The sequence below is a fragment of the Balaenoptera ricei genome, chromosome 6 (assembly GCF_028023285.1).
Source record: "Balaenoptera ricei isolate mBalRic1 chromosome 6, mBalRic1.hap2, whole genome shotgun sequence".
NCBI classification, from domain to species: Eukaryota; Metazoa; Chordata; class Mammalia; order Artiodactyla; family Balaenopteridae; genus Balaenoptera; species Balaenoptera ricei.
In genome coordinates, this window is record NC_082644.1 from 72,430,072 (window position 1) to 72,457,487 (window position 27,416).

General features: G+C 39.9%; 1 protein-coding gene across 2 annotated transcripts in view; it reads left to right on the forward strand.

The window, feature by feature from the left end:
• The window catches only part of PIP5K1B (phosphatidylinositol-4-phosphate 5-kinase type 1 beta), a 324,042-nt gene that overhangs the window by 188,101 nt on the left and 108,525 nt on the right, over positions 1–27,416 (forward strand). For both annotated transcript variants that reach the window (XM_059924862.1, XM_059924863.1), the window contains exon 7: positions 4,737–5,036. In XM_059924862.1, coding sequence (XP_059780845.1) covers positions 4,737–5,036 — 300 coding nt within the window. The remainder of the gene's footprint in view (positions 1–4,736; positions 5,037–27,416) is intronic.

Consider the following 27,416-nt stretch of genomic DNA (forward strand, 5'->3'; position numbering starts at 1 on the left):
TAAAGACCTAAGTGTAAAGCCAGACACTATAAAACTCTTAGAGGAAAACGTAAGCAGAACACTCTATGACATAAATCACAGCAAGATCCTTTTTGACCCACTTCCTAGAGAAATGGAAATAAAAACAAAAATAAACAAATGGGACCTACTGAAACTTAAAAGCTTTTGCACAGCAAAGGAAACCATAAACAAGACGAAAAGACAACCCTCAGAATGGGAGGAAATATTTGCAAACAAAGCAACCGACAAAGGATTAATCTCTAAAATATACAAGCAGCTCATGCAGCTCAATATCAAAAAAACAAACAACCCAATCCAAAGATGGGCAGAAGACCTAAATAGACATTTCTCCAAAGAAGATATACAGATTGCCAACAAACACATGAAAGGATGCTCAACATCATTAATCATTAGAGAAATGCAAATCAAAAGTACAATGAGGTATCACCTCACACCGGTCAGAATGGCCATCATCAAAAATTCTGCAAACAATAAATGCTGGAGAGGGTGTGGAGAAAAGGGAACCCTCTTGCACTGTTGATGGGAATGTAAATTGATACAGCCACTATGTAGAACAGTATGGACGCTCCTTAAAAACTAAAAATAGAACTACCATATGACCCAGCAATCCCACTCGTGGGCATATACCCTGAGAAAACCATAATTCAAAAAGAGTCATGTACCACAGTGTTCACTGCAGCACCATTTACAGTAACCAGGACATGGAAGCAACCTAAGTGTCCATTGACAGATGAATGGATAAAGAAGATGTGGCACATATACACAGTGGAATATTACTCAGCCATAAAAAGAAACTAAATTGAGTTATTTGTAGTGAGGTGGGTGGACCTAGAGACTGTCATACAGAATGAAGGAAGTCAGAAAGAGAAAACAAATACCATATGCTAACACATATATATGGAATCTAAAAAAAAAAAGTTGGTTCTGATGAACCTAGGGGCAGGACAGGAATAAAGACACAGATGTAGTGAATGGACTTGAGGATGCGGGGAGGGGGAAGGGTAAGCTGGGACGAAGTGAGAGAGTGTCATGGACATATATACACTACCAAATGTAAAATAGTTAACTAGTGGGAAGCAGCCGGCTCTGTGCTTTGTGACCACCTTGGGGGGGATAGGGAGGGTGGGAGGGAGACGCACGAGGGAGGGGATATGGGGATATATGTATACGTATAGCTGATTCACTTTGTTATAAAGCAGAAACTAACACAACATTGTAAAGCAGTTATACTCCAATAAAGATGTTTAAAAAATATATACAAAGAACTCATTCAACTCAACATGAAAAATAAATAATAAATAACCCAATTAAAAAATGTTAGAAAATGGTCAGAAACAGGCACATGAAAAGGTGCTCTATATTGTTAATTATTAGAGAAATGCAAATCAAAACTATTACAATGAGGTATCACCTCACACCAGTCAGATGGCCATCATTAAAAAGCCTATAAATGATAAATGCTGGAGAGGGTGTGCAGAAAAAGGGACCCTCCTACACCGTTGATGGGAATGTGAATTGGTACAGCCACTACAGAGAACAGTATGGCAATTCCTTAAAAAATTAAAAATAGAACTACCATATGATTCTGCAATCCCACTCTTGGGCATATATTTGGAGAAAACTCTAATTTGAAAAGATGCACCCCAGTGCTCATAGCAGCACTTTTTACAATAGCCAAAACATGGAGGCAACCTGTGTCCCTCGACAGATGAATGGATAAAGAAGATGTGGCACATACATACATAATGGAATATTATTTAGCCATAAAAAAGTGAAAAATAATGCCATTTGCAGCAACATGGATGGACCTAGAGATTATCATACTAAGTGAAGTAAGTCAGAGAAAAAAATATCATACGGTATCACTTATATGTGGAATCTTAAAAAAGGATACACATGAACATTTTTACAAAATAGAAACAGACTCACATACATAGAAAACAAACTTATGGTTACCAAAGGGGAAAGGGGGTGGAGGGATAAATTAGGAGCTTGGGATTAACAGACATACACTACTTTATATAGAATAGATAAAGAACAAGGTCCTACTGTATAGCCCACAGAACTATACTCAATATCTTCTAAGAACCTACAATGAAAAAGAATCTGAAAAAATACACACACACACACACACATATATATATATATATATATATATATACACATATATATATATATACACATACACACACATATACATGCATATAAAACTGAACCACTTTGCTGTATACCAGAAACTAACACAACATTGTAAATCAATTATACTTCAATAAAAAATAAAAATAAAAATCTGTAGAGGATCTGAATAGGCATTTTTCCAAAGAAGATATACAGATGGCACAGAAAAAGACGGTTAATATCACTAATCACCAGAGAGATGCAAGTCAAAACCACAGTAAGCTATCATGTCACATCCATCAGAGTGGGTATTATCAAAAAGACAATAAATAATAAGCGTTGGCAAGGATGTAGAGAAAAGGGAACCCTCATGCCCATTGGTGGGAATGTAAATTAGTGCAGCCACTATGGAAAACTGTATGAGATTCCTCAAAAAATTAAAACTAGAACTGCTGTATGATCCAGCAGTTCCACTCCTGGGATTTATCCAAAGGAAACAAAAACTTCGAAAAGATAAATACACCCCTGTGTTCATTGCACCGTTGTTTTACAATAGCCAAGATATGGAAGCAGCTCAAGTACCCATCAATAAATGAATGGAAAAACAAGATGTGGTGTGCATATGCAATGAAATATTACTTAACGTTAAAAAAGGATGAAATCTTGCCATTTGTGACAACATGGATGGACCTAGAGGGTATTATGTTAAGTGAAGTGTCATACAGAGAAAGACAAATACTGTTTGATTTCATTTATATGTGGAATCTGAAAAACAAAACAAATGGCGAAACATAACAAAACAGAAACAGAGACATAGACACAGAGATCAAAGAGGTGGTTACCAGAGGGGGGAGGGGTGTGGGGGGAAAAGAAATAGGTGAGGGAGGTTAAGAGGTACAAACTTCAGTTGCAAAATAAATGTCATGAGTATGAAATGTACAGTGTGGGGAATATAGTCAAAAATTATGTAGCATCTTTGTATGGTGACAGATCTTAACTAGACTTATTGTGGCGATCAGTTTGAAATGTACAGAGGTAGCAAATCACTATGTTGTGTAACAGGAACTAGCATAGTGATGTAGGTCAATTATACTTCAAAAACAAACAAACTCATAGAAAAGGAGATCAGATTTGTGGTTACCAGAGGCGGGAGGTGGGGGAAGGGGGCATTAGAGGAAGGTGGTCAAAAGGTACAAACTTCCAGTTACAAGATAAATAAGCATTAAGGATGTGATGTACACCATGGTGAATATAATGACCACTGCTGCATGTTATATAGGAAAGTTGTTAATAGAGTAAATCCTAAGAGTTCTCATCACAAGGAAAAAAATTTTTTTCTATTTCTTTAATTTTGTATCTATATGAGATGACGGCTGTTCACTAAACTTACTGTGATACTCATTTCATGATGCATGTAAGTCAGATCAATGCTCTACGCAAACTTTCTGGAAGAAAATAATTAATTCCATGTGGAGTAAAAAACCAAATGTAATCACCAAAACTATTAAAAATTTGTAAGACCGTAGAAGAAATTTATAAATTTCTTGGGGTATAAAAAGCTTTGCTAAATAAGAAGCCAACAAAGCACAAGAAACAAGTACATAAATGTGACTACATGAAAAAGCAAAACATCTGTATAACCAAAAAAAAAAAAAAAAACAGGTATAAAATTAACATAAGCACATGGGATATTTCTAAAATGATAGAAAGAAAGTGGGAACAATAGTTTCCACAAAAGTTGGGAATTGGGGGAAGGATTAGGGATAGTAGACTTTTCATTATATAAATGCCTTTTAGTAAACTATTTTTTACTTCTTGCCTACTTTTAAAGTGAAACAAAAATAGGTGTGTATTCCCTATTTTTATAACAAAAAAGACAACATAGTGGAAGAAAATATTTACCCCGAATAGAGTAGGAAAATAATAAATATCCAGAATATATCAAGAACTCCAACAATGACAAAAACGTAAAGAAAAATGAGCAAAGCATAGTAACACAAAATTATCTTTGAGGTGGCTAAAAATATGTAAAAATATTAGATTTCTCTAGTTATTAGTGGTATTCACATTTAAATTAAATTGAAAACAAGTTGTCATTTTTCACCAACCATGCTTACAAAGATTATAAAGTTGGATAATATTCAGCACTGGTAAGAGTGGTGGGAAATATGTAATCTTACAAAGTGTGGTTGTAAAGTGGTCTGGCCATTTTTGGAAGACAGTTTCTCAGGAGCTATTAAAATTTTAAATGTTCATCCCTCGTACCCCAGCAATTAATTTTCTCTGGAGCTACCTTAGAGAATAATCACACATGGCACTAATCACGTCTTTGCCTGATTTTAGTTGGAGCTAATTTGGGACATTCTGTCCATTTTCAATTCAGCCACTTTTAATGCCCTGAGATCAGAATGATAAAGTTGCTGTTCCCGTAAGCTGACTTAAAAACTAGGTTAGGAACAGCAAAATTTTAACAATGGCCGTTAACAAAAATAATCACCTTCCATTTTTAATTATCATTTTAGATGAAAACACGTCATAGTGGAGCATTATTTTGTAAAAGTAGAGTTTAAACATTCTTTTCCTTTTTCTTTTTTTAGAATTTAAACCAGAATCCAAGGACTCTTTTGCCCAAATTTTATGGACTGTATTGCATGCAATCAGGGGGCATTAACATCAGGATTGTGGTGATGAACAATGTCTTACCACGCTCCATGAGAATGCACTTTACTTATGACTTGAAAGGCTCAACCTATAAGCGAAGAGCATCCCGAAAAGAGAGAGAGAAATCCAACCCCACGTTTAAGGACTTAGATTTCCTGCAAGACATGCACGAAGGATTGTATTTTGATACAGAAACATACAATGCGCTCATGAAGACGCTTCAGAGAGACTGCCGGGTAAGGAAATGTCATTGCTGTGAATGCCTTTGAAAAGTCATCTGTGGTAAGGTACCTCTGTAAGAATATCCAAAAACTGTCACATGGAATCCCATCATTACCAGTCCTGGTGCTGATGCATGTTTCCCTGTTGTTGAAGGAACTGGTGGATGATAAGGAAATTGTCTGGAGTCTGTTGGTTTTATTAATAAGCTAAGTCAGCTTTCTTTGATCAAATGAAACAAGAATTTTTTTTTTTCTTTTCATCCTTCCCTGTGGGAAGGGTGGTTAAAGTGGAGGGAAAAGAAGTTTAGGTTTAACACAGTGATTAGCGAGAAAAGCCATATACAAGACTTGGATGAAGTAAGATTCCAACAGGGGAGAGAAGCTTAGAGAAAATGCACTTGGTGGGATTGATAAGTGGATCCCTGGAAATCCATTGTATGTGCAGAACCATGAGGTGGGCCCATTTGCTGAAATTGCTCTATGTGATCTGAATAAGGGGCGATCAGGAATGAGGCTTGACAGAGCAAAGACCATTCCATGCAAAGTAGCCAGAGCGATTGTCAAAAGGAGGAGGAGTTCCCCCAACCAGCAATGCATGAGAAAAAAAGAAAAAAAAAAGTAAAACCAAAGTCCAGGATAAATTTTTCTGGCATGGTAAATTTACAGAAAGTAGGTAAAAGCCCTTTTGGAGAAATAGATGAAAATGCAACTCTGCTAGGTTCTGAAGGATGATGATCATTTGATTAACAGATTCTCAGGAATGTTATTTCCTGGCCCAGATGAACTTAGGAGAACCATTCAGGTTCTCAGCTGAGTTGGGCATGTTGGAGATGGGCTGAAGGCGCGCTGGTGCGGGGTTGGGTCCAGGCCTGACCAGGGCTTTCTGGAGAAGAGAATAGGACTCATGGGGCCTGATCACTGGGAAATATGGGGTATGCCTTGGCTTCCTGGGCCTTCTGTGGACTTGGTCAGATGACACACCTTGTTACAGGGGAGGGAGGGTCCCTTCTCTGCCAGACTCGAGCTCACCTGAAGGTGAAGAAGGCAGTCCAACCACCCCATGTAATGTATAAAATGGGGAATCCTCAACGAGAAACACAGTCCCACTGTTGCTGGGTTTTTTCTTTCTGTGTGTTAAAACATCTATGATAGCGCATAAAGATGTGTCCTTGGAATTGTTTGTTTCATCGGTAGAGGATTTACTCCACAGCTCCTGTCCTTTAGATGCCATTCATTGATGCTTCGAGTTTACCAAGCTAGCCTAAGATATTTTTCTTTTTTTTTAAATTGAAGTATAGTTAACTTACAATGTTGTGTTAGTTTCAAACGTATGGCAAAGTGATTCAGTTATACATATATGTATATATATATTCCTTTTCAGATTCTTTTCCATTATAGGTTATTAGAAGTTATTGAGTATAGTTCCCTGTCCTATATAGTAGGTCCTTGTTGTTTACCTGTTTTATATATAATAGTGTGTATATGTTAATCCCAAACTCCTAATTTATCCCTCCCCCCCTTTCCCCTTTGGTGACCATAAGTTCGTTTTCTGTCTGTCAGTCTATTTCTGTTTTGTAAATAAGTTCATTTGTATCATTTTTTTAGATTCCACATATAAGTGATACCATATGATATTTGTCTTTCTCTGTTTGACTTACTTCACTTAATAGCCTAAGATTTTTTAATGCATTATTTCTTTTAATTATCTCAGCCACCATTTGACATCAGTACCATTCATACTCCCATTTTAATTGGTGAATAATTAGGTTCTTAAGAAGGTTAACAAACCTGTCCAGCATCACCTAGCAAGTCAGTGGCAGAGCCCAAACCTGTGTGGGGACAAAGCATGTGCTCTTAACAATTGAAACTGAAAGATTCAATGTAAGGATTTTTTTAAAACTATCTTTTCAGAAGTCATAGGAAGAACACTGGGAACCAAGCAAACAAAAAAATATCCAGCTGATCTATTCAGATATCTGGGTGCATATGAGTGATTCTTGTTTTTCTTTAAAAAAGAAAAAATAAAACATACACACTTTTAGGAGAAACCTTTTCCTGTGCTTTTCAACCCTGACAGGATGTGGGTGAAAAGTGACTCTCAGTTCCCCAGAGTTTCAAACAGTTTTAGATTTGCTTTCTCTTTGTGTGTGTGTGCATTTCTTGCCTCTTGAATATGGAAAGCCTTTTTTCTGCTGTTTTCTAAAGCCACAGGCTCCTTTGCCAGAAAAAAAAGGAAAGGTCAAACGTAAAAAGCCATTGCACAGGATTTGTCTGTTTATTAGCATTTCCTAAGCCCAATCCTGATAGAACAAGGTCAAACATGACTCTTCGTCAGGAATGAGACCCTGGGGATTTGCCTTTTTATTTTTTATTTTTTGAGGATTTGTTGTGCTAAGGCACATAAAGGTCAATGTGGAGGTATCCTAAGCCTAACTGCCTCTCTTTCATTGCATTTGAACTTGTCAAAGACACAGATCATGAAACTTCCTTAAATTGCGCACATTGGCCTTCAGAAAGGCTTTTCTTGGGGTGGAGTTGGAGCATGGGAATGGCATGCTGCGGGGGAACCTGAGTCCCTTCTGTGATCTGCCTTGACTATGACCAAGGCCTCTGTGATCTGGAGTCAGCAGCTGATTCTCAGATCAGAGCTACCTGGAGGAAGGCACTTTTCTGGAATGGTAGGTCTTAATATTTAATAGTCACGGGCCTCTTTGTAAAACTGATGAAAGCTGTGAACTGCCTCCCCAGAAAAATGCCCACTCACACTCCAGTTCATGAATCCCTTGCAGCCCCTCGTCTCTCTACCCGCTCCCTACCCCGGGCTAACGACCCCCATCCTAGAGCCGAGCAGACTCACCTCTCTTTCTTCAGGTCATCCTCTGAAGGGCTGGAATAGGATGTGTGGTTGACATTGCCCACGGCATCTCTTACCCTGACAGTTCCCTCACTTTGCAGATTCCCCTCACTTTAGCACCAGATGAGGTGCTGTGGAGATCCAGGGAGGATGTAAGGTCACCCTGGGGCTGGCACCGGCCCCAAACGATCGGGAATCTCTGCTGTTAACAATCCTCTGAGTGAGGCAGTGCTACTCAGGCTCTAGAAACAAGTCAGGCAGGGGACTGGATTGCTGTGTCAGCAGCCCAGCCAAAGAAAGGTGAGCTACACCCATATTAGGATGCATCCTTTTACTCACTTATCAGGCATGTATCGCAGGCCTCCTGTGTGCCAACATGAGGGGAATGACCTCTATTTTTATTTTTAGTTTTTTGAAATTTTTTTTGAAGCATCAACAAATGTGATTTATTAATATGTGATAAACATATTCTCAGCAAGAAATTTCAATCAATTCTGATGTCAATTCATCATCTCAGCGGTAGCAAGATCTTTAAGACAGAAATAAGGTTAGGATGGATGGAGGGAGGGAGAAATGAAGGAAGGTCAGGTGTCTGGATGCCTGGATATTAGATCTTCCATTGATAAGCTGTATGATATTTGACAAGTCATAACCTCTCTAAACCACAATTTTTCCTTAATATATAAGCTCAACTTATGTCCCAGGAGCATTGTGATGATTCAATTAGATGGTGTAGGTGACATTATTTTATAAATGATAAAGCCAATATAATATAAATTTTTATATTTATAAATATTTATTATTATAAATTATAATTATAATTCTATATTATCTTATAATATTAATTTATATTTATAAATAATATGAATTTTTGAATTTTATTTTATTTATTTTTTATACAGCAGGTTCTATTTTTAATCAATTGCCATTCAGAATATTAAGTGAAATGATAATATTCTAAAGCATTTTAGGGATCAGTGTAGGTAACATCATAGCTTGGTTCTGAAGAAGGAGAAGAGTTCTCCAGGTAGGCAAAGAAGTAGAAGCATATTTCTAGGAAGAGAAAATAATATAAGCTAAGCATGAAATGACATAACATGTTCCAAGAACTAGAGTTGTTTGGTGTTGCAACAGTTAATAGTAAAGGAACATGTGAGGTAGGAGAGAAATGCAGTCAGGAGCCAAATAATGTCAAAAGACCCTTTCTGCTGGTGCCAGGTCCTCTTAAGGGCTTAGAGGTGGTAAAGCCAGGAATCCCAGACCTTTGGACCTCAGCTTTTCTGTTGTTCCCAGACAGAAACGATAAGCCTCCTCACCTCTTGCTGCCGACTTCTTGCTTCCTGCCCCTACCTCTTTCATATTTCGGCGTGACGTCTCAGACCCCGGGACTCCATTTCCCTTGCGTGACTGCTGGCCGGAAGATACCTGCCTGACTCATTGACCCAGCCTGACCTGCATGCATTGTGCCCTGCTCCCCACAGCCTACTTCCCTGACTCCCCATCAGAGCTGCTGCTTCTGGACTCTGCATCCAAAACAGCCTGAACCGCCTCAACCCACAATGAGCCCTCTTGACAAATGCCATCTTCCCCTGCACCCTTTGAGCAGCCCCCAAATCATTTTCCCCAGCTTCCCCAGCCCAGCCTCGGGCCCTTGCCTGTAAGCCTGTCCCCCTGTGCTGGTCCATCCCTACCAACTCCTCCACGTGGCACACTGGCCACTTGGAACTCTTCTAGGGAACGGAATGCACTTTATCCTTCAACCCTGCCAAGGCCACTTGCCCACAGGATTCAGACAAAGGGCTCTTTCCAAAAGCAGGGATCCAGATCTTGGGTTCTCCCTGGCTCCCACATTGCTGTTCCCTGTAGGCTATGTCTGGGGAAAATGGACATGTGAATAACTGGGTTCCCTTTCTGGAAGCATTTCCTCTTCTTTGGCCTCACCCTCTGCCTGCTGTGACAGCCATCTACACCCATAAGAGCACTTGGCCCAGGGTAAGAGTTATGTCAGCAGAAAGTACCGCCAGGACATCACATGTCACTTGCCATCAAAAACAGGAAGTAGGATTTATTCAAACCATCCCCTATGGTCCCCATGTGACAAGCTGAGAGACACATCCTATGTGAAAACTGGTCTTCCCAGGTGCTCCATTGTCTTCCCACAGCCTGTTCCTCTGCCTGTCTTCCCTGGCCTGGGGAATATGACCAGCATGAAGCCAGTTGCCCACATCAGAACCCTGAAGCTACCCTTTCCATCCTTCTTTCTTGTTCTTTTTCCCCACACTCAGTACATCACCATGTCCTATCCAGTCTGTCTCCTAAATAACTCTTGGATCTGCCCCCTCCTCTCCAGATGCACAGCCACGGCCCTTATTGAGACCCTTCCTCACCTGGAGTTTTACAGTAGCCTCTTTACTAGTTTTCACTATCACTGCCTTTCAGCATATCCCTAATGCTGCTGCCAAAGTGATCCTCAGATCAGAAGACCACCAGGTCCTGAAGATCCTCTAGCGGAGGTCCTCTACTGCTTTTGGGCCAGAGCCATACTTACTTCCTAGCTTGGAACATTCAGATCCTTCCTGATCTGTTCCTTGCCTCTTCTCCAGATGCTCCTTCAGCTTCCTTCTTCAGCCTTCTATCTCCCCTCTCCCCAGAGCATCTTTACTCTCCAGCCATTCTGATCTACTGGACATGTTCTCTAAAGGTTTTGGTCTTTTAATACATGTCTCACTCCGCTGGACCATTCTTCCCCTCTCTCCTTTACCTGTCCCCCTCCTACTCATCTCTTCCGTGAAGACCGCCATGCTGTGGCTCCCCAAGCCTCCAGAGCTAACCTCTTTTGTGGGATTTAACACACTATTTTATTTATTCACATGTAGATCCTTGAGCATGAGGATCAAACCTTAAAGTCTTTGTTATCTTCATTGCCTGGTGCTTAGTCAGTACTTAGTAACTGTTCATTGAAACACAGATTCGAGGGACTTCCCTGGTGGTGCAGTGGTTAAAATCCACCTGTCAATGCAGGAGACACAGGTTCCATCCCTGCTCCGGGACAACCCCACATGCCGCAGAGCAGCTAAGCCCGTGTGCCACAACTACTGAGCCCGCGCCCGCGAGCCACAACTACTGAGCCCGTGTGCCACAACTACTGAAGCCCGCATGCCTAGAGCCCGTGCTCCACAACAAGAGAAACCACCGTGATGAGAAACCCGTGCACCGCAATGAAGAGTAGCCCCCGCTCGCCACAACTAGAGAAAGCCCGCGTGCAGCAATGAAGACCAAATGCAGCCAAAAATAAATAAATAAGATAAATAAATTTTAAAAAGAAAAGAAAAAAAAAAGAAATACATATTCGAGCAAGGGAAAAACTATCTGATGATAGAGGGAGACAGGTTTAGTCAGACCTCCAAAAAAAATCTATCTTTGGTGACTTTTGTATATCTAGCTGTTTTTTAAGTTCTGCCTATTTTGGAAGAAGTATCCAGTTTCACTGCAATGCCTGCCACATATAGCATTGAGAATTTAATAAAGCAGATGATCTCCCTTTTGAATCACTTGGGATTTTTTTTAAAAACTGTACTGATTGTCCCCATGTTAAAAGTCATTTGTGTAACAAAAGTATTTTTATCTTTCAATTATTTTCCCATAGAAACAGTATTGTAAATAGTCATTAGACTTTATTTTATTTAATACTGATCCTTGTCTCCTTTAGGTGTATATCCAGTCTCCCTAGCTAGACTGTAAATGTCTCAAAGGCCAAAGGTCATTCCTTATACCTCTCTGCAGCTGCGTACCTGGCTTATTGTGTACACTCAGTACATATTACAAGATTATGAAATTAAAGTTGACTTGAAATTTATGTATTAATTTTGGAAGAACAATTGGGAACTATTTTGTGTGCATTTTAAATTTACTATAATTATTTCTTCTCTGACATAACTTATTTATGAAAAATCTAAAATGTCTCGTATCATTTAATTAATTTGATAAATGATTACATCCTACAATATTTATTGATAATTCTGGGAACATGACATTGATAAAGTATATTAGTGAGAACTTGTGTTTGCAGTTCAAATAGTTCTTATCCCTTCATGTGGGAGTCATATCAGACAGTCTTGATAATTAATGACCTAAATGACTTATTTTCATTTATTATATTTTGTTGAGCAGCAAATTTATTAATTTTTATATGGTGTGGAACCAATTTTCCTTTTTCACACAAATGTCTGACATCATAAATATTAATATTAATGAAATATTAATGAAACTGGTCTTAAGAATACTGAGACTTTTTGATGTGCAAACTGGGATTTCATCCTAACTATGTATGGCAAGCTCTAAATTTGTAGATCAGATTCTTCTCAGCTATAAGCATGTTTGTATGGGTTACTATGTAGGCTATTTTCTATAATACTTAATTTAGCATAATGTTAGTGCTTACCCCATAGCTATAAATTTCTTTAGCATTACTTTTTTTGCATTTAGTTTAGACAGGTTCTTTTCTTTTTTCATATGTATTGGTTGCCTTCCAGTTACCTTTAAGGAGGAAAAAATGTTTCAGACCTAATAGAAAAAAGATGTACATCTCTTACTGATGACAACACTTACATTTAAGCTATTTCCTTTATCAGTAAGGAATTGGAGTTTGTTTTTAGACTTCAGCTAAAACATGGGAAGGGGACAAGGATATCATTGACTCCACATCTCTGTTCCAGACCTTGAAAGATTACGTCCCAAAAAAGATATAGATAAATGCACTGTTCTGCAAATTATATCTTTAAAACACTATAATCCCATGATATATTTTATTTGCTCCATTGTTTTTTGTTGTTGTTGTTGTTGTTTTTAAATGAAAGCTTCTTTATTTATGTATTTATTATTTTTGGCTGTGTTGGGTCTTCGTTTCTGTGCGAGGGCTTTCTCTAGTTGCGGCGAGCGGGGCCACTCTTCATCGCAGTGCGTGGGCCTCTCACTGTCGCGGCCTCTCTTGTTGCGGAGCACAAGCTCCAGACACGCAGGCTCAGTAGTTGTGGCTCACGGGCCTAGTTGCTCCGTGGCACGTGGGATCTTCCCAGACCAGGGCTCGAACTCGTGTCGCCTGCATTGGCAGGCAGATTCTCAACCACTCTGCCACCAGGGAAGCCCCTGCTCCATTGTTTTAAGTTATGAGTTTTGCTATCTCTTATTAGTTATTTTGATAACATTGTAATACCAACATAAAGCAAAGATAAAGTTGGTGAAAAAAAAAAAAGTAAATAAAACCAACTTACGGAGTCCAAGATTGTTTGAGCTAGGAAGAATCATAGGACATCCCTGGTGGCGCAATTGTTAAGAATCTGCCTGCCAATGCAGGGGACACAGGTTCGAGCCCTGGTCGGGGAAGATCCCACATGCTGTGGAGCAACTAAGCCCGTGCGCCACAACTACTGAGCCTGCGCTCTAGAGCCTGTGAGCCACAACTACTGAGCCCGTGTGCCACAACTACTGAAGCCCGCGCACGTAGAGCCAGTGCTCCGCAACAAGGGAAGCCACCGCAATGAGAAGACTGCGCACCACAACGAAGAGAAGCCCCTGCTCGCCTCAACTAGAGAAAGCCCACGCGCAGCAGTGAAGACACAATGCAGCCAAAAATAAAATATAAATTAATTAATTAATTTTAAAAATTGTTTTAAAGGGCAATGAGTTTAAAAAAAAAAAAAGAATCATGAGGTTTCTGAGAAACAGTGGAACAATGCCTTCTGTGCTCGTGTCTGAGAGGAAATGATCTTGGACACAGATGTCTGTGTCTAGCCAAGGCAGATTTCCCTGTGAGACTGGAAATGAAGGCGTCACATATGCAAGGACTTTAAAAAACTTCCTACCTCTAAATCTTCTTTTATAAAAAAAAAAATTTATTTTGAAATAATTGTAGATTCACATGCAGTTGGAAGAAAAAAAAATACAGAGAGATCTCATATACTCTTCACCTAGTTTTCCCAGCAGTAATATCTTATAGGACCTTAGTACAATATTACAACTAGGAAATTGACATGGGTACAATGCAGGGATCTTTTTCAGATTTCACCAGTTTTACAGGCACTCATTTGTATGTGTGCGTGGGTATGTATATATATCATTTATGCACATGTGTGTTTATGTAACCACCACGGTCAAATATAGAACAGTTCTTCCACAAAGATTCCCTCCTGCTCCCCTTTTATATGTGGCCACAGACACCTCCCTCCCATCCCACCCCTCCGCAGTCCCTTGCAACCACCAATCTGTTTTCCGTCTCTATAATTTTGTCATTTCAGGAATCATACGGTGTGTAACCTCTGAGATTGGCTTTTTTCACTCAGCATAATACCCTTGTGATCCATCCAAGTTATTTTGTGTATTGGTAGTTTACCCTTTTTATTGCTGAGTTATGTTTCATGGTATGGATATACCACAGTTTAAGCATTCACCCATTGAATAACATGTGGGTTTTCTGTAGTTTTTGACTGTTATAAATGAAGCTGCTATGAATATTTTCATAAGGGTTTCTGCATAAGCACAAGTTTTCATTTCTCTGGTATAAATGCCCAAGTGCAGCTCTGTGTTGTATGGTAAGCACATCTTTAGTTTTGGAAGAAACTGCTAAACTCTTTTCCAGAGTGGCTGTACCATTTTGCATTCCCATCAGCAATGTATGAGTGATCTAGTTGCTTTTCATCCCCACCAGTATTTGCTGTCATCACTATATCTATCTATCTATCTATCTATCTATCTATCTATCTATCTATCTATACACACACACACACACATATGTGTATATATATATATATATGTTTGTGGATTTTTTGGGCTGCATCGGGTCTTTGTTGCTGCATGCAGGCTTTCTCTAGTTGTGGCGAGCAGGGGCTACTCTTCATTGTGGCGTGCGGGCTCAGTAGTTGTGGCTTGCGGGCTCAAGAGTGCAGGCTTCGTAGTTGTGGCACATGGGCTTAGTTGCTCTGCGGCATGTGGGATATTCCCAAACCAGGGTTCGAACCCGCGTCCCCTGCATTGGCAGGCAGATTCTTAACCACTGCACCACCAGGGAAGTCCCATGTCATCACTATACTTTTTATGTTAGCCATTCTGATAGGTATATATTTAAGTCTGTTGTTAAGAAAATTGCTTAAGTATATACTTCACCAAAGTGAAAGATAAATCCAAAAAAGAAGTAGTTTGGGGATAAAGAGTGGTGAAAATGAAATAAAAGAGCTTACAGTTAAGTCTAATGGCTGATCATATGTCTGTGGGTCTTAATGCAATTGGTAGGGATTCCTGAGAAAGAGACACCTGAGGTACAAGACTTTAGCACTAATAATAAGCATTTCTATGAGACTTTAAAAGCTCATAGCACTTGATCTAACTCTATTCTATAGACATTGGTATTTCTATATTGTATTGTAATTATGTGGGTACACATTTTATGTTTGCCTACTAAAATCTGCTCTCTAGGAGAACAGGAATTGTGTGATTTCATTTTCCTACCCTTCAAATCACTTAACAGAATAGCAGTTGTCTCAGTGTTAGTCTTTTGATGAAGCCTAAGAGATAACAACAACATTTTTTTTTAATGTTTATTTATTTGGCTACGTTGGGTCTTAGTTGCAGCACGAGGGATCTTTTGTTGCGGCACGAGGGATCTTTTGTTGCGGCGTGCGGCCCTGTCTCTAGTTGTGGCATACGGGCTTAGTTGCCCCGTGGTATGTGGGATCTTAGTTCCCCGACCAGGGATCGAACCCACATCTCCTGCATTGGAAGGTGGATTCATAACCACTGGACCACCAGGGAAGTCCCAACAACAACATTTTTGAAATTATAAATCTTACCTAATCAATAAACGTAATAAGAGCAAGCTTTGTTAATAGCGTACCCATGGTTTGATATGAAATAGAACCAGAGTTAATCATCATACCAGTGTTGTGCATTGGAGGATAATTGTTTGAAGTACATTTGTATTGCTCATCTGGCCGGCGTCTGTTAATGACCAGTGAATTAGTCAATCGCAACTGTGTTGACCGCTCAGTCCACTCGGTTATTTATTTAGGTGGTGACTGGTGTCCCCACTTAAGACTATCTGAACGACACAGCTGTTCATCAGTCCTGGAAAGGGGCTGATGTTTGTCCAGCTTTGGCACTTGCTGCTCTTCATCTCTCATGCAGGTGGGTGATGGGAAGGAGCTCCAACCACAGTAACAGAAGGGACAACATGGTCAATACCAGAGAATTTCAGGGTAGCTGCCAAAATCCAAATACTCTTCTGTGTTGTTGTTCATGCCTGACTTTCTACTCAGCAAGAGATACCTCAATTTGAGCCAGACAAGTAATTCTCAATATTTCAAAACAGCTATTCCAGTTTGGGGTAGAGGGAGCATTCTACCTTAGATATAACCTGTAGATACCAAAGTAACTTAACATTTAAAACACATCATACACGATATATAGTCATGAAATACATATGCACAATATAGTACCCAACACATGATTTTGTGGATGGTAAGGACTCATTTCCAAGACTCAGTTCATCCATAGGTTGTTTCCGTTAACATTTGCTCTGAGCCAGGCGGTGCTTGACATTTCAGATAGATTGTCTCATTAATCCTCACAACAGCCCTGCAAAGTGAGTGCCATGATTCCATTTTGACAGATGAAGTGGGGACCCAGGAGAGGTTCAGCTTCCCCAGGTCTGCAGAGCTTATAGTGCTAGAACCAGGATTTCCACCCAGGTCTCTTTGGTTCCAAAACCCAGGTTCTTTCATCTGTGCACTCTCCTTAAGGGGTTTGTAGGTGTAATGGAGGAAAGTCTGTGGAAATGAAAGTGTTAAGTAATAACTTGGATGGACGCAGACAGGGTGGGATGGAAGTGCCCGATGACTGGTTTTCTAGCTCTGGCACAGAGCTGGTGAGAAGGTGCTGTAGGGGTTAAGAAAGGGCTCCATCAAAGTAGAGAACTTGGTTTGGACAAGGCAAAGAGTTAATGAAGTCTCACAACCTACTTCAAGGAAGGAGGGAGAGAGGAAAATCGTGCCAAGTGACTGAGAAACACAAAGTAAAATTAGTAATCCAAACATTTAGTTTTGAAAGTTTAATGAAAAGCATAATCAAGCCCATTGACACTTGCCAACTGTTACCAACATGTGTGCACATGAAATCCTATTAACATAAAAGCAAAACTTCTTTCTGAGAAATGTGATGGTTACAGTGGAGTTGATTGTTTTTCCAATCTGGTGGAGAGGGAGACTGGGGACGCAATGTGGGCTGTTGAAGCCTGTGTGAGCAGCTTTTGAGAATTCTCATTAACTCCAGAAATTGAAGGATTATCGAGCCAGTAGTTGTTTTTTTAATGCTCACTTCAAGTCAAATGGAACAATATAAAAATTTCTACCAAAAAGAATGGAAATGGGAGACTGGAAAATATCTTCCTCAACTCCTTTAAAACTCCTTTATCTTTTCTTCTTATAAGAAATATTACCTAAAGATTAGAGAACTCACATATTTCCTAAGGTGTGGTGGTGGTGATGTGTCTAGCTAACTTTCATTTTAAGTAATTTGTCACATATAAATATAAATATACAATAATTCCAGTCAAAGGAAGCTAAAGTCTTTGGGCTTTATGAAATAAAAATAGTATGTGAGGGTTTCCTGCTTTTGTGTGAATAGAACCTACCTGTCTTTGATTTTGTAGATGACCCTAGGTCTAGAGGTGAGGTCACTGTAGGCCCCAAATAGGAGGACTCACAGAGTATCTGAGGGCAGGGAGCAAAGGGAAGGAAATGTCCCCATGGCCATATCCTCCTCCCCTGCGGGAATCCTGGGAAACCAGAGCAAAGAGGTAGAGCAGGAAGGGGAAGTGGCCGCAGGGGACATGACAGTAGCAACCCTGGCTTTGAAGATGTGTCTGGAAAGGCTGTGAGGTTGGCCGGGGTGGATCCAGTTGTGGGTGCCAGTGTAAGTCTGTCACATGGATGACCATGTGAATTAGAGCAGGGTTGTAAATACCCAAGCCCATGGGAGACAGAGGGGTGGTGGACCCCAGCAACTTACAAAACGGAGTTGAACCTCCATAGCTTAGGAGAAACTTCTGGAATCTGGTAAAAGACTGAGTTCCAGAGACTTGAGAAGTATTTGAGAGTTTCCAGGGTCTGGGAAAATGTTACAGAGTTTAGAAAAGGTTCAGAAATATGCCCTGTGGAAACACTTTTAAAGGGGGAAATCTATTTGATTTTTATAGGGCTTTCTTTTATTCATTCCGCAGTGCCCATTTACTGAGTACCCATGTTACGGAGGAATAGGGCCTACATGACTGCCTTGTGAAAGGCAAGGTACTTCTTGGGCCACGCACTGGTTCTAGTTCTTTCCAGAAAGCTCAGCACATTCTGGCTTCTGAGAGGCTTTGGCTCACGTACACAGCTCTTCATCCCTGGCCCTATCAGTCAGCACTTTTATATGCCTCCTCTCTCCTGCAAGTGACTGTCCCTTTGATGTCACCATTGTTCTTCCTTCAAAGACGTTCCTTAATTTAGTTATTTCAATCCAGCAAGGATAACTACTCTCTCCTCACTTCTGTTCCTCGAAATTCTGCACTTCTGTACTGTGAGGTAGAAAATCTCCACAGGAGAATTTCTGTCTTCCCTCAAAGGAGTGAAATGGCCAAGGACAATCTGTTATTAGTGAATTTATATATTAAATTTCAACTTTTTAAAATTTATTTATTTTTACTTTTATTTTTGGCTGCATTGGGTCTTCGTTGCTGTGCGCGGGCTTTCTCTAGTTGCAGCGAGCGGAGGCTTCTCTTCGTTGTGGTGTGTGGGCTTCTCACTGCGGTGGCTTCTCTTGTTGCGGAGCACGGGCTCTAGGCACGTGGGCTTCAGTAGGTGTGGCTCGCGAGCTCTAGAGCGCAGGCTCAGTAGTTGTGGTGCACGGGCTTATTTGCTCCACAGCATGTGGGATCTTCCCGGACCAGGGCTTGAACCCAGGTCCCCTGCATTGGCAGGCGGATTCTTAACCACTGCACCACCAGGGAAGCCCTAAATTTCAACTTTTTATAAACAAAAGGATACATCTGTGCACTTCTCTACATGTATACTTGAAAAAAGTATTTTAAAAGGGATACATAGTCCACTGGATATATTAGTTGTCTGTAGCTATTAGGGATGCAGGGAAGTTAAAACCTAATGTTTATTTAAAATATCCTCATCCAGCCTGAGAGTGAGCCTGGCTAGAGTCCGATATTGTTGACTTCCTCTCTTCATTTCTCCACATGAAGACCTCATTTGTAAACTTTGCCCGTGTTCAGTCAACTCCAGCTGTTCCAAAAACAAACCATTCTAGATGCCAACTCATTGTTTACTGTGTTTTCACAAGAACCTGGTAATCTGGCTTCAGATGATAATGGACATTCTCTGGAGACAGAGATCCCAGACTCTGATATTCCTCTTTATGAAAGAGCTGTACAACTTTTTCTAGATTATTAGCAATTTCAGAAAATATGTCAACAACCTTATTCTCAAGGAGCAGAGAAAGCAGTGATTCCGGGTTGCAAATTTATTCTCTCCACTCAGATGTGTAGGGAAAATTGAGTCTCTTAATTTTCCATGACTACTCTTGCTCACTAAAATCCACAGTCTTGAACTTACCAATTAATAATATTTCAGTCTTTTCGAGTTTAAATAGTCACGTCTCAATTTTAATAGTCTTCTTATTCAAAGTTGAACTCCCTCTGAGGACTGGTGTACATTGACCCTCTTTTATCACTCCATCTTTTTAGATACACACCATTGAAAATGTAGGGTATTGATCACATCTTGACATACAGAGACTAGAACATTGCTACAGGGCCCTCCACTTACTATATTCTATTTCCACCTCAAACCATCACCCTCATGCTATGTGGGATGTGGCATTGAGCTAGTATCCTATGCTTTCTTTAATTTTGACCATGTACATATATAATTGTTTCTTAAATAAATCAAAATACCTCAAGACCCCAAAGAATTCATTTCTAGTGACGGCTCCCACAACCTGGGTTTTCTGTCACTTCTTAAAATTTACCCCATGGGTAGGTACTTGTTCTTCGTCAATTGTAAGTTTTTCCGTACAAATGATGACTTTCCCAGACTTAAGATTGTTCCTGCCCTGTGGAACCTTTAATGATCTCAGAGCATGGTTTGGCTTGATTTTTCTGGCTTCAAACCACCACAGGAATCTTGGTTGACAAATTATACCTTCCCTTCCTACCAAATTAATTACATGTCATTCAACAAATAGTTTAAATTCTTGCTCTGCAAAAGGCTCTGTGCTAAGTCTGTGGGAGGGATAAAAATGAATAGGATATGGCCCTCGCCTCAAAGAAGCCTAGTGTTTAAACCATAAGGCCAAACCACTGAGGTCTTATTTATTGTGGACAGACTACCCCATTCTTCTTTGCTCTCTTTGTTTATTAAAGTGAAGAGGGAAGGGAAGAGGACTGTTTTCCTCTTTACCCAGAGAGGCAGTTCACCACAGCAGGTAGACTACAGTAGACAATGAGGAAGATTCAGGAATTGCACCTCATACATTGAAGTGGATGTGGAAACTTGTGCCACGTGTGGCCTCTGAGTCTTACTGGACAGCTGGACAGCCCCAGGCTCTCAACTGTCCCACCAGTTAAGCCACAGTGAAGCAAATTACTTATGGCAAAGCAAACCAAAAGATAAAATGGGAAGTACTTGACAATTTTAATGTGTTACTTTTAAATGTGTTTACAAAATAATTTATTAAGACATATTTATGTGTAGAAACAAAGTGTCTATAAAGAAAAAGATCCATAACCCATCTAATATAGAAGATGATGAATATATATATTATTCATTCATATATCTTTTCATAGATAGATAGAGGTTTTAAAATAATAAATGACTATTTCTAGTGCCTCTAAGGTATACTTCTATTACTTTAAGCTTTTTAAGTGAGCAAAAAAGGCCTCTGTACAAGGTAATCAAGCACAGCTCAGAATTCTAAATCACCACGTTAGACACAGTGAAAAACACATTATTGCCATCACTAGGCTAAGGATTGAATATTTATTTCAGTCTGCTTTACCAGCCAAAATTGTATGGCTCATCACAGCCTGTTTTTTCTCTTTATTATATTAGCAAAGAACACTCTGAGCTGTGTTGAGGAAATTAAATTAAATTTAAAAAACAACATTTAGCTTTAACTGGGCTTGCACATGCGAGTAATTCTGGAGCTGTACTCCAAGGAGCCTACTTTGGGGGGAAATGGCAGACCCTTGGATTCATTTTACCCTAAACCAATGGGTCCAGGAATGTCTATTTGTATAAAATCTTCAGGATACTTTTTTTTTTTTTTTAAACATCTTTATTGAAGTATAATTGCCTTACAATGGTGTGTTAGCTTCTGCTTTATAACAAAGTGAATCAGTTATACATATACAATATGTTCCCATTTCTCTTCCCTCTTGCATCTCCCTCCCTCCCACCCTCCCCATCCCACCCCTCTAGGTGGTCACAAAGCACCGAGCTGATCTCCCTGTGCTATGCGGCTGCTTCCCACTAGCTATCTATTTTACATTTGGTAGTGTATATATGTCCATGACACTCTCTTACCCTGTCACATCTCACCCCACCCCCTCCCCATATCCTCAAGTCCATTCTCTAGTAGGTCTGTGTCTTTATTCCCGTCTTGCCACTAGGTTCTTCATGGCCTTTTTTTTTTTTCCTTAGATTCCGTATATATGTGTTAGCATACTGTATTTGCTTTTCTCTTTCTGACAGGATACTGTTTTGAATTGTGTTGTATCATTGAATTAACACAAATGTTTTTGCCAGTCATTTACTCTTTTTTTTTTAATTTTTTAATTTTTGGCTGTGTTGGGTCTTCGTTGCAGTGCGCGGGCTTCTCATTGCGGTGGCTTCTGTTGTTGTGGAGCACGGGCTCTAGGAGCGTGGGCTTCAGTAGTCGGGGTTCGCAGGCTCTAGAACGCAGGCTCAGTAGTTGTGGCGCACAGGCTTAGTTGCTCTGCGGCACGTGGGATCTTCCTGGACAAGGGATCGAACCCGTGTCCCCTGCATTGACAGGCGGATTCTTAACCACTGCACCACCAGGGAAGCCCAATCATTTACTCTTTATTCAAGGACTAGACAAGGCCAGTTGGAAAATTACTCAGGGCCCTTGATAAATCTTCCTGTCAGCTCCACATCTTGTTAATTTGGTTGTTCTTTAGATCTTTCATCAAAGAATGATCAGGTGAGATGAGTGTAGACCATAGCAACTTTTCTGCTTTAATTATTTTAGTTAAGATCCCAAATAATTTATTTTTATCTGTGCCATCTCTTGCCTGTCATTAGCAGAGGTAGCGGTAAGTTAACTCTAAACAGGTATATGAATGCATTTCATCTAAGCATTTCAAAGCAGTGTATTAAACTTTACGTTTTGAAAAATTTAAACATCTGCAAAAGTGGACAGAATATTATAATGGACACCCACGTACTCTGTACCCAGCTTCAACAGTTTTCAACTTGTAGCCGATCTTGTTTCAGCCCACTTCCAACCCCCCATAGAATTTGAAGTACATTCCAAGCATCACATCCTTTTGCTCAAATATATTTTAGAGTCCCTAAAAACTAAGGACTCCTTTTTATAAAAGTAACTAGAACCTCTTTTTCATACCTTTACAAAATTAACAATTCTTACTAGTCAGTGTCCAAATTTCTAGTTGTGTCAGAAATAAAACATTTTTTTTATAGTTTGGATCAGGATTTAAATAGGATCCACCCCCCACCCCTCACCCTGGTCACTTATTTTTTCATTGTGGATATTCGTTGAAGAAATTTGTTTGTTTACTCCATTGTCCAGATTTTGTTGATTACATCCCTATAATTTCTTTTAATATGTGCGTCTTTCCCCCTTTTTTTTTTCCTGTAGATTGGTTGTTGGATCTAGAGGTTTGGTCAGATTTAGGTTTGACTTTATTGTCAGTGCTCTCTCCTCGCATCTGGAGGCACATAGTGTCAGAATGCCTTTCTTTCTGTGATGTTAGCGGCACTGCTGACCACTGACTAGATCCATTAATTCATTAAGGGTTGTAAAATGGCGATGTTCTTGTTTTATCACACATTAGCTAGAATGCTCAAAGGATTTCTAAACAAGAGAGTGCTGAGCACATAACAGGTGCTCAGTAAAATATTTAATGAATGGATTAATTTTCATAAGAGCCTCCGTGACATGGGAAGTCATTAGAAACCTTGCCTAAGATCTGATTAAAGAGCGTCTTTTTCCTCCTAGAATCACCATCCTTCTTTCTCCACTTTGCATAAAGCATCGCTTACAGATGACTTGAATTATTTTTGCCACTCTTAATATCTTCTGGTGCTGTTCTTCAACAGTCTTTTGGACTTATCTGTTGATTATCCTTTCTCAGTCTTATGCCAACTTAACTTCACATTCCTTACAGGTTGGAAAAGCAGAGAAACAGAGGACAGGAATGCTAAGGAAACCCTAAGATGTGTTTCAGGACAGAGCCTCCATCTTAAACTCAGCACCAAGCACTCTTGGATAGTTAAAGGGTCTTTGAAGTTGACCCAGCCTGTGACATGCTCTTTTTGCAAAGCCTTCCTAAAAAGAAATGTGATGATCTTACCAGCTTCCAAGCTCAGCCTAGTTTATAGCCAACAAGCTTGCCTTTTATCTGCCATTTAGTTGCGTGCCTACTGAACAGTGAATTCAGTCTCTAAATAACAGCTTGATTTTTGTCCCTGACAGTGTGTATAAATACCTCTGGTGTGGGAACGTTTGAAAATACTGTAGGCTATTAGCTCTATTTTTTTCTGACAACAGACCACAGAATCACAGTAAATGCTTTCAGTGCTGAAGATTTTTCACAAGCATTGTAATTGTGAAGCGGAGAATCTAAGTTCTTATATTTGAGATATAAGAGGTATTGCTATACATTTTTTGCTGCTGAATATTTTGTTTTTCACTTGCTTGCTCACAGGGAAAGCAGTATAACAAATGCACATTTCTGCTGTGATCAGAGTGTACAGCAGGGAGCACAAAGTAAAACAAGTCTTTGGTGAGCAGAGCAGCCTTATGTGCATGATAGGAAAAGTATAGATAAACCGAGGGTCAAATTTTATTCCGTAGAGGGGCACTGATAATGTGCTTGGGTTTTCAGAGAGGAGGTGTTTTCCTAATATTTTGTGCAGATCATGAGTATAGTCTTCATGGAGCTAAGAATTGAGATAGACTTTGAAAAACCAGTGTGATTTGAATAAGGATCTTCTAGAAGAAACAGCATGAGCTGTTCATCTTACCCCTTCAGGGCACATTTTGGGGTAATTAAGGGATTTCCGTTTGACTAGCCTGGGAGGTATCTCTAGACAGGTATGAAATAACAGAGAGATGTTGGCTGGGGCCATGGTAGCAAGGACCTTCAGTGTCACTTGAGCAATGGTGAGAGACTACAGGCTTTGAGGAGAGGTGTGATGTCACCTGGTCAAGTAAAGGTGTCAGGAATGAACCAGAAAGGGAAAAAAGAAAAGTTGAAATCAAAGCTTTAGCAAGGAGGATCATTTTGATTATAGAAGCTGCTGGATTGGGCAACTTAATGAAAGGAAAAGGAGTCATGGAGTCTGAAATCCACATTAGAATGATTTCAGGTAAGAGAGAAAAAGTGAGAAAGAACTGCTTTGGGGGGAAAGTGTACAGAAGTTTAGAAATGTCCAGAAGGCTATGGGAAATGTACAGGACTGGAGATTAGGAGTGAGTTTGGACTAAAGGTAACATTTTAGGAATTGTCTGTAGAGCAATAATAGTTGGAATCTACCCCTAAAAGATTCTTAAATCTATCCACGTCTCCCTTGAGCTCCCCTGCTGCCACCTCATTCAAGTACCATCAACCCTCACCTACACTATTGATACCCTTCAGTCAAAAGTAGGTCCCCCTTTTGTGGGGTATCTCCACAGCACCCTGATTTTTCCTTCCAGGCCTTATTCCAATCTGTGGTTCAAGCTTGTGTAATTTTGAGGATGGTGTCATTGTCTGTTTTACTTACTCCTGAAGATCTGGCAGCTTCCAGGGTGCCTGGCACAGACTAGACACTCAACTTGTTTTTTTCCAGACAAAAAGAGTAAATGAACATCACTACCAAAAAGCAGAAAAAGAGAAGAGTTGAAGAGAGAACTCTGGTGAATATTTTTAGGGCATAGAAGAAAAAAGTGGAAAAAACAAATAGGAAGGCAAAGAACCAAGAGAAGGTGGGCCCCAGTGGCTGAGGATGAGTGGAGGTTCCAGTGGGGGGTGGTCAGCAGTGATGGATTCTACAGGTGGAAGAGAACAAGGACGAGAAGAAGAACTGGCATTTATTGGGTGCTTTCTGTATGCCATGACTGTCCTAAGACTTGATGTGGATGAACTAATCTTCACACTAACTCTGCGAGGTAGGTGTCCCTGTTATTTCTGTTTTACAGATGAGGATGCCAGGCCCAGAAAGGTTACATACTCTGCTCAAGGACAAACCAATGGGGGAGCCATGAGTCCAACGAGGCCACCTGGCCCCAGAGCACAGAGTCTTTACTACCATGCAGCTATTCTGGCTCCTCCTAGCAGAGGGCTAAGGGCTACGGCACAGAGATGGAAAAGGAAAAAGACTGGCCACTCTTTATGACCTTTGGCTGTGAAAAGAGGATAGCAGTGCCAGTCATTCTGAGTTAGGACATCTCCCACGTTAGGTCACCAAGTCTACAGAAATCATATGTGAATGAGAGCATACCTGATGCGTTGCCAGCCATGAGAGCCTAGAGGATATGCTTTATTTCAGAAAAAGATAGTTTTTTTAAACTTTTTATTTTGTATTGGAGTATAGTTGATTAACAATGTTGTGTTAGTTTCAGGTATACAGCAAAGTGATTCAGTTATACATATACATGTATCTATTCTTTTTCAAATCCTTTTCCTATTTAGGTTGTTACATAATATTGAGCAGAGTTCCCTCTGCTACACAGTAGGTCCTTGTTGGTTATCCTTTTTAAATATAGCAGTGTGTACATGTCAATCCCAAACTCTCTAACTATCCCTCCCCGCTACCCTTCCGCCCTGGTAACCAGAAGCTTGTTCTCTAAGTCTGTGAGTCTGTTTCTGTCAGAAAAAGATAGTTTTGATCACATCTTCAGGATTTTGTAGCAGCTGCTTTAACGTTGAATTTTATACCACATTCCAATATTATTACTGACTTAAAAATAGTCCTTGAGAAAGAAGAGAAAAAATAATCTGGCTCTGATGATAAAAAGCATTGTGGTATTTCAGCTTGCTTTCAGTTTTACATACATCTGTGAATCTTTCCTGGAGTAAGGTCTTGCCCAAGCTAGATGGGAAAGTACCTGTATTTGCCTTGCAACTGTGTTTTGCATAGCAGATGCATAGGTACAGGATCCACCAGCAACAGTGAGGTCAGGCCAACATTCTGGGAGAAAACGTGCGCCTGAGTGACTGACTAGGCTGGTGTCTGTTATGTTGCAGGATGTTGCACCCTCTCAATGCTCACACGTTAAGATTTTGGCAGATGTATCGATTCCTTTCATTAAAGATCTGAGAGGATATGAATAACAGAACTATTTTGTTCCTAATTGATGCAAATCTGCAGTGCACGTGACTAAAATCTGTTCCCGGAATTTTTCATTACACAAGTTTGGGAATTTGATTTAAAATATATGTCTATATATTTATCTTTTTCTTCCTTAACATTTTTTATGGATGGTGACTTTCCCTAACCCCAAATCCAAATATCATGCTCAACTTTCCACACAATAGGAATAGAATTTATCCTTTTTTTTTTTTTTTTAAGGCTTTCACTCAGAAAGTAGAAGCCTGGCCCCCTGAGGACAGTGCAGCCCCTTCAGGGTTGCTGGCAATCCAGTTTAAAAGTACAGAGGAAACTAATCTCTGTTTAAAATTTATTTGTAACTTTTTCTTAGTTCTCTCTCTAAGTTTTGGTTTGTATGTTTTTTAAATAAACCCAGACTAATATTTGACCACTTAAAGCAATGAAATCATTTCTTGCCTTGTCTACTAGTTGAAGTTGGACCACAGCCTGACTTCATATTCCTTATAAAATGCACATGTTCTCTTTGGATTGTCCTTGGGCAAGAAAGGAGACTATAAGTACAAATGAAACAGTTCACATTGAATCATGCATTAAAAAAGTATTATAAGAAATTATAAGAAAAAGTATTGTATAAAGAAAGCTTATTAACAAGTAGGACTATTATGTGGATGCTTTGCAGAGAAAAATGAAACAAATATGGTGTCCACGAGTGCCTTTCAGTTTAGATGCCACTCTAGATGCATGGGAACATTTACAATATTGTCACAGGGACCGATTAGAATTTGCTTTTGAAACCAGTTCACTGCTTTGGGGGGGAACATTTACCAATGGGCACTCTGGGCTGCGCAGGGCACAAGGCTGTGACTTTCACCCATTGAACACGGGACTGTTCCCTCCGGCAGATCGTGAGGCCATTATTTTATAGCC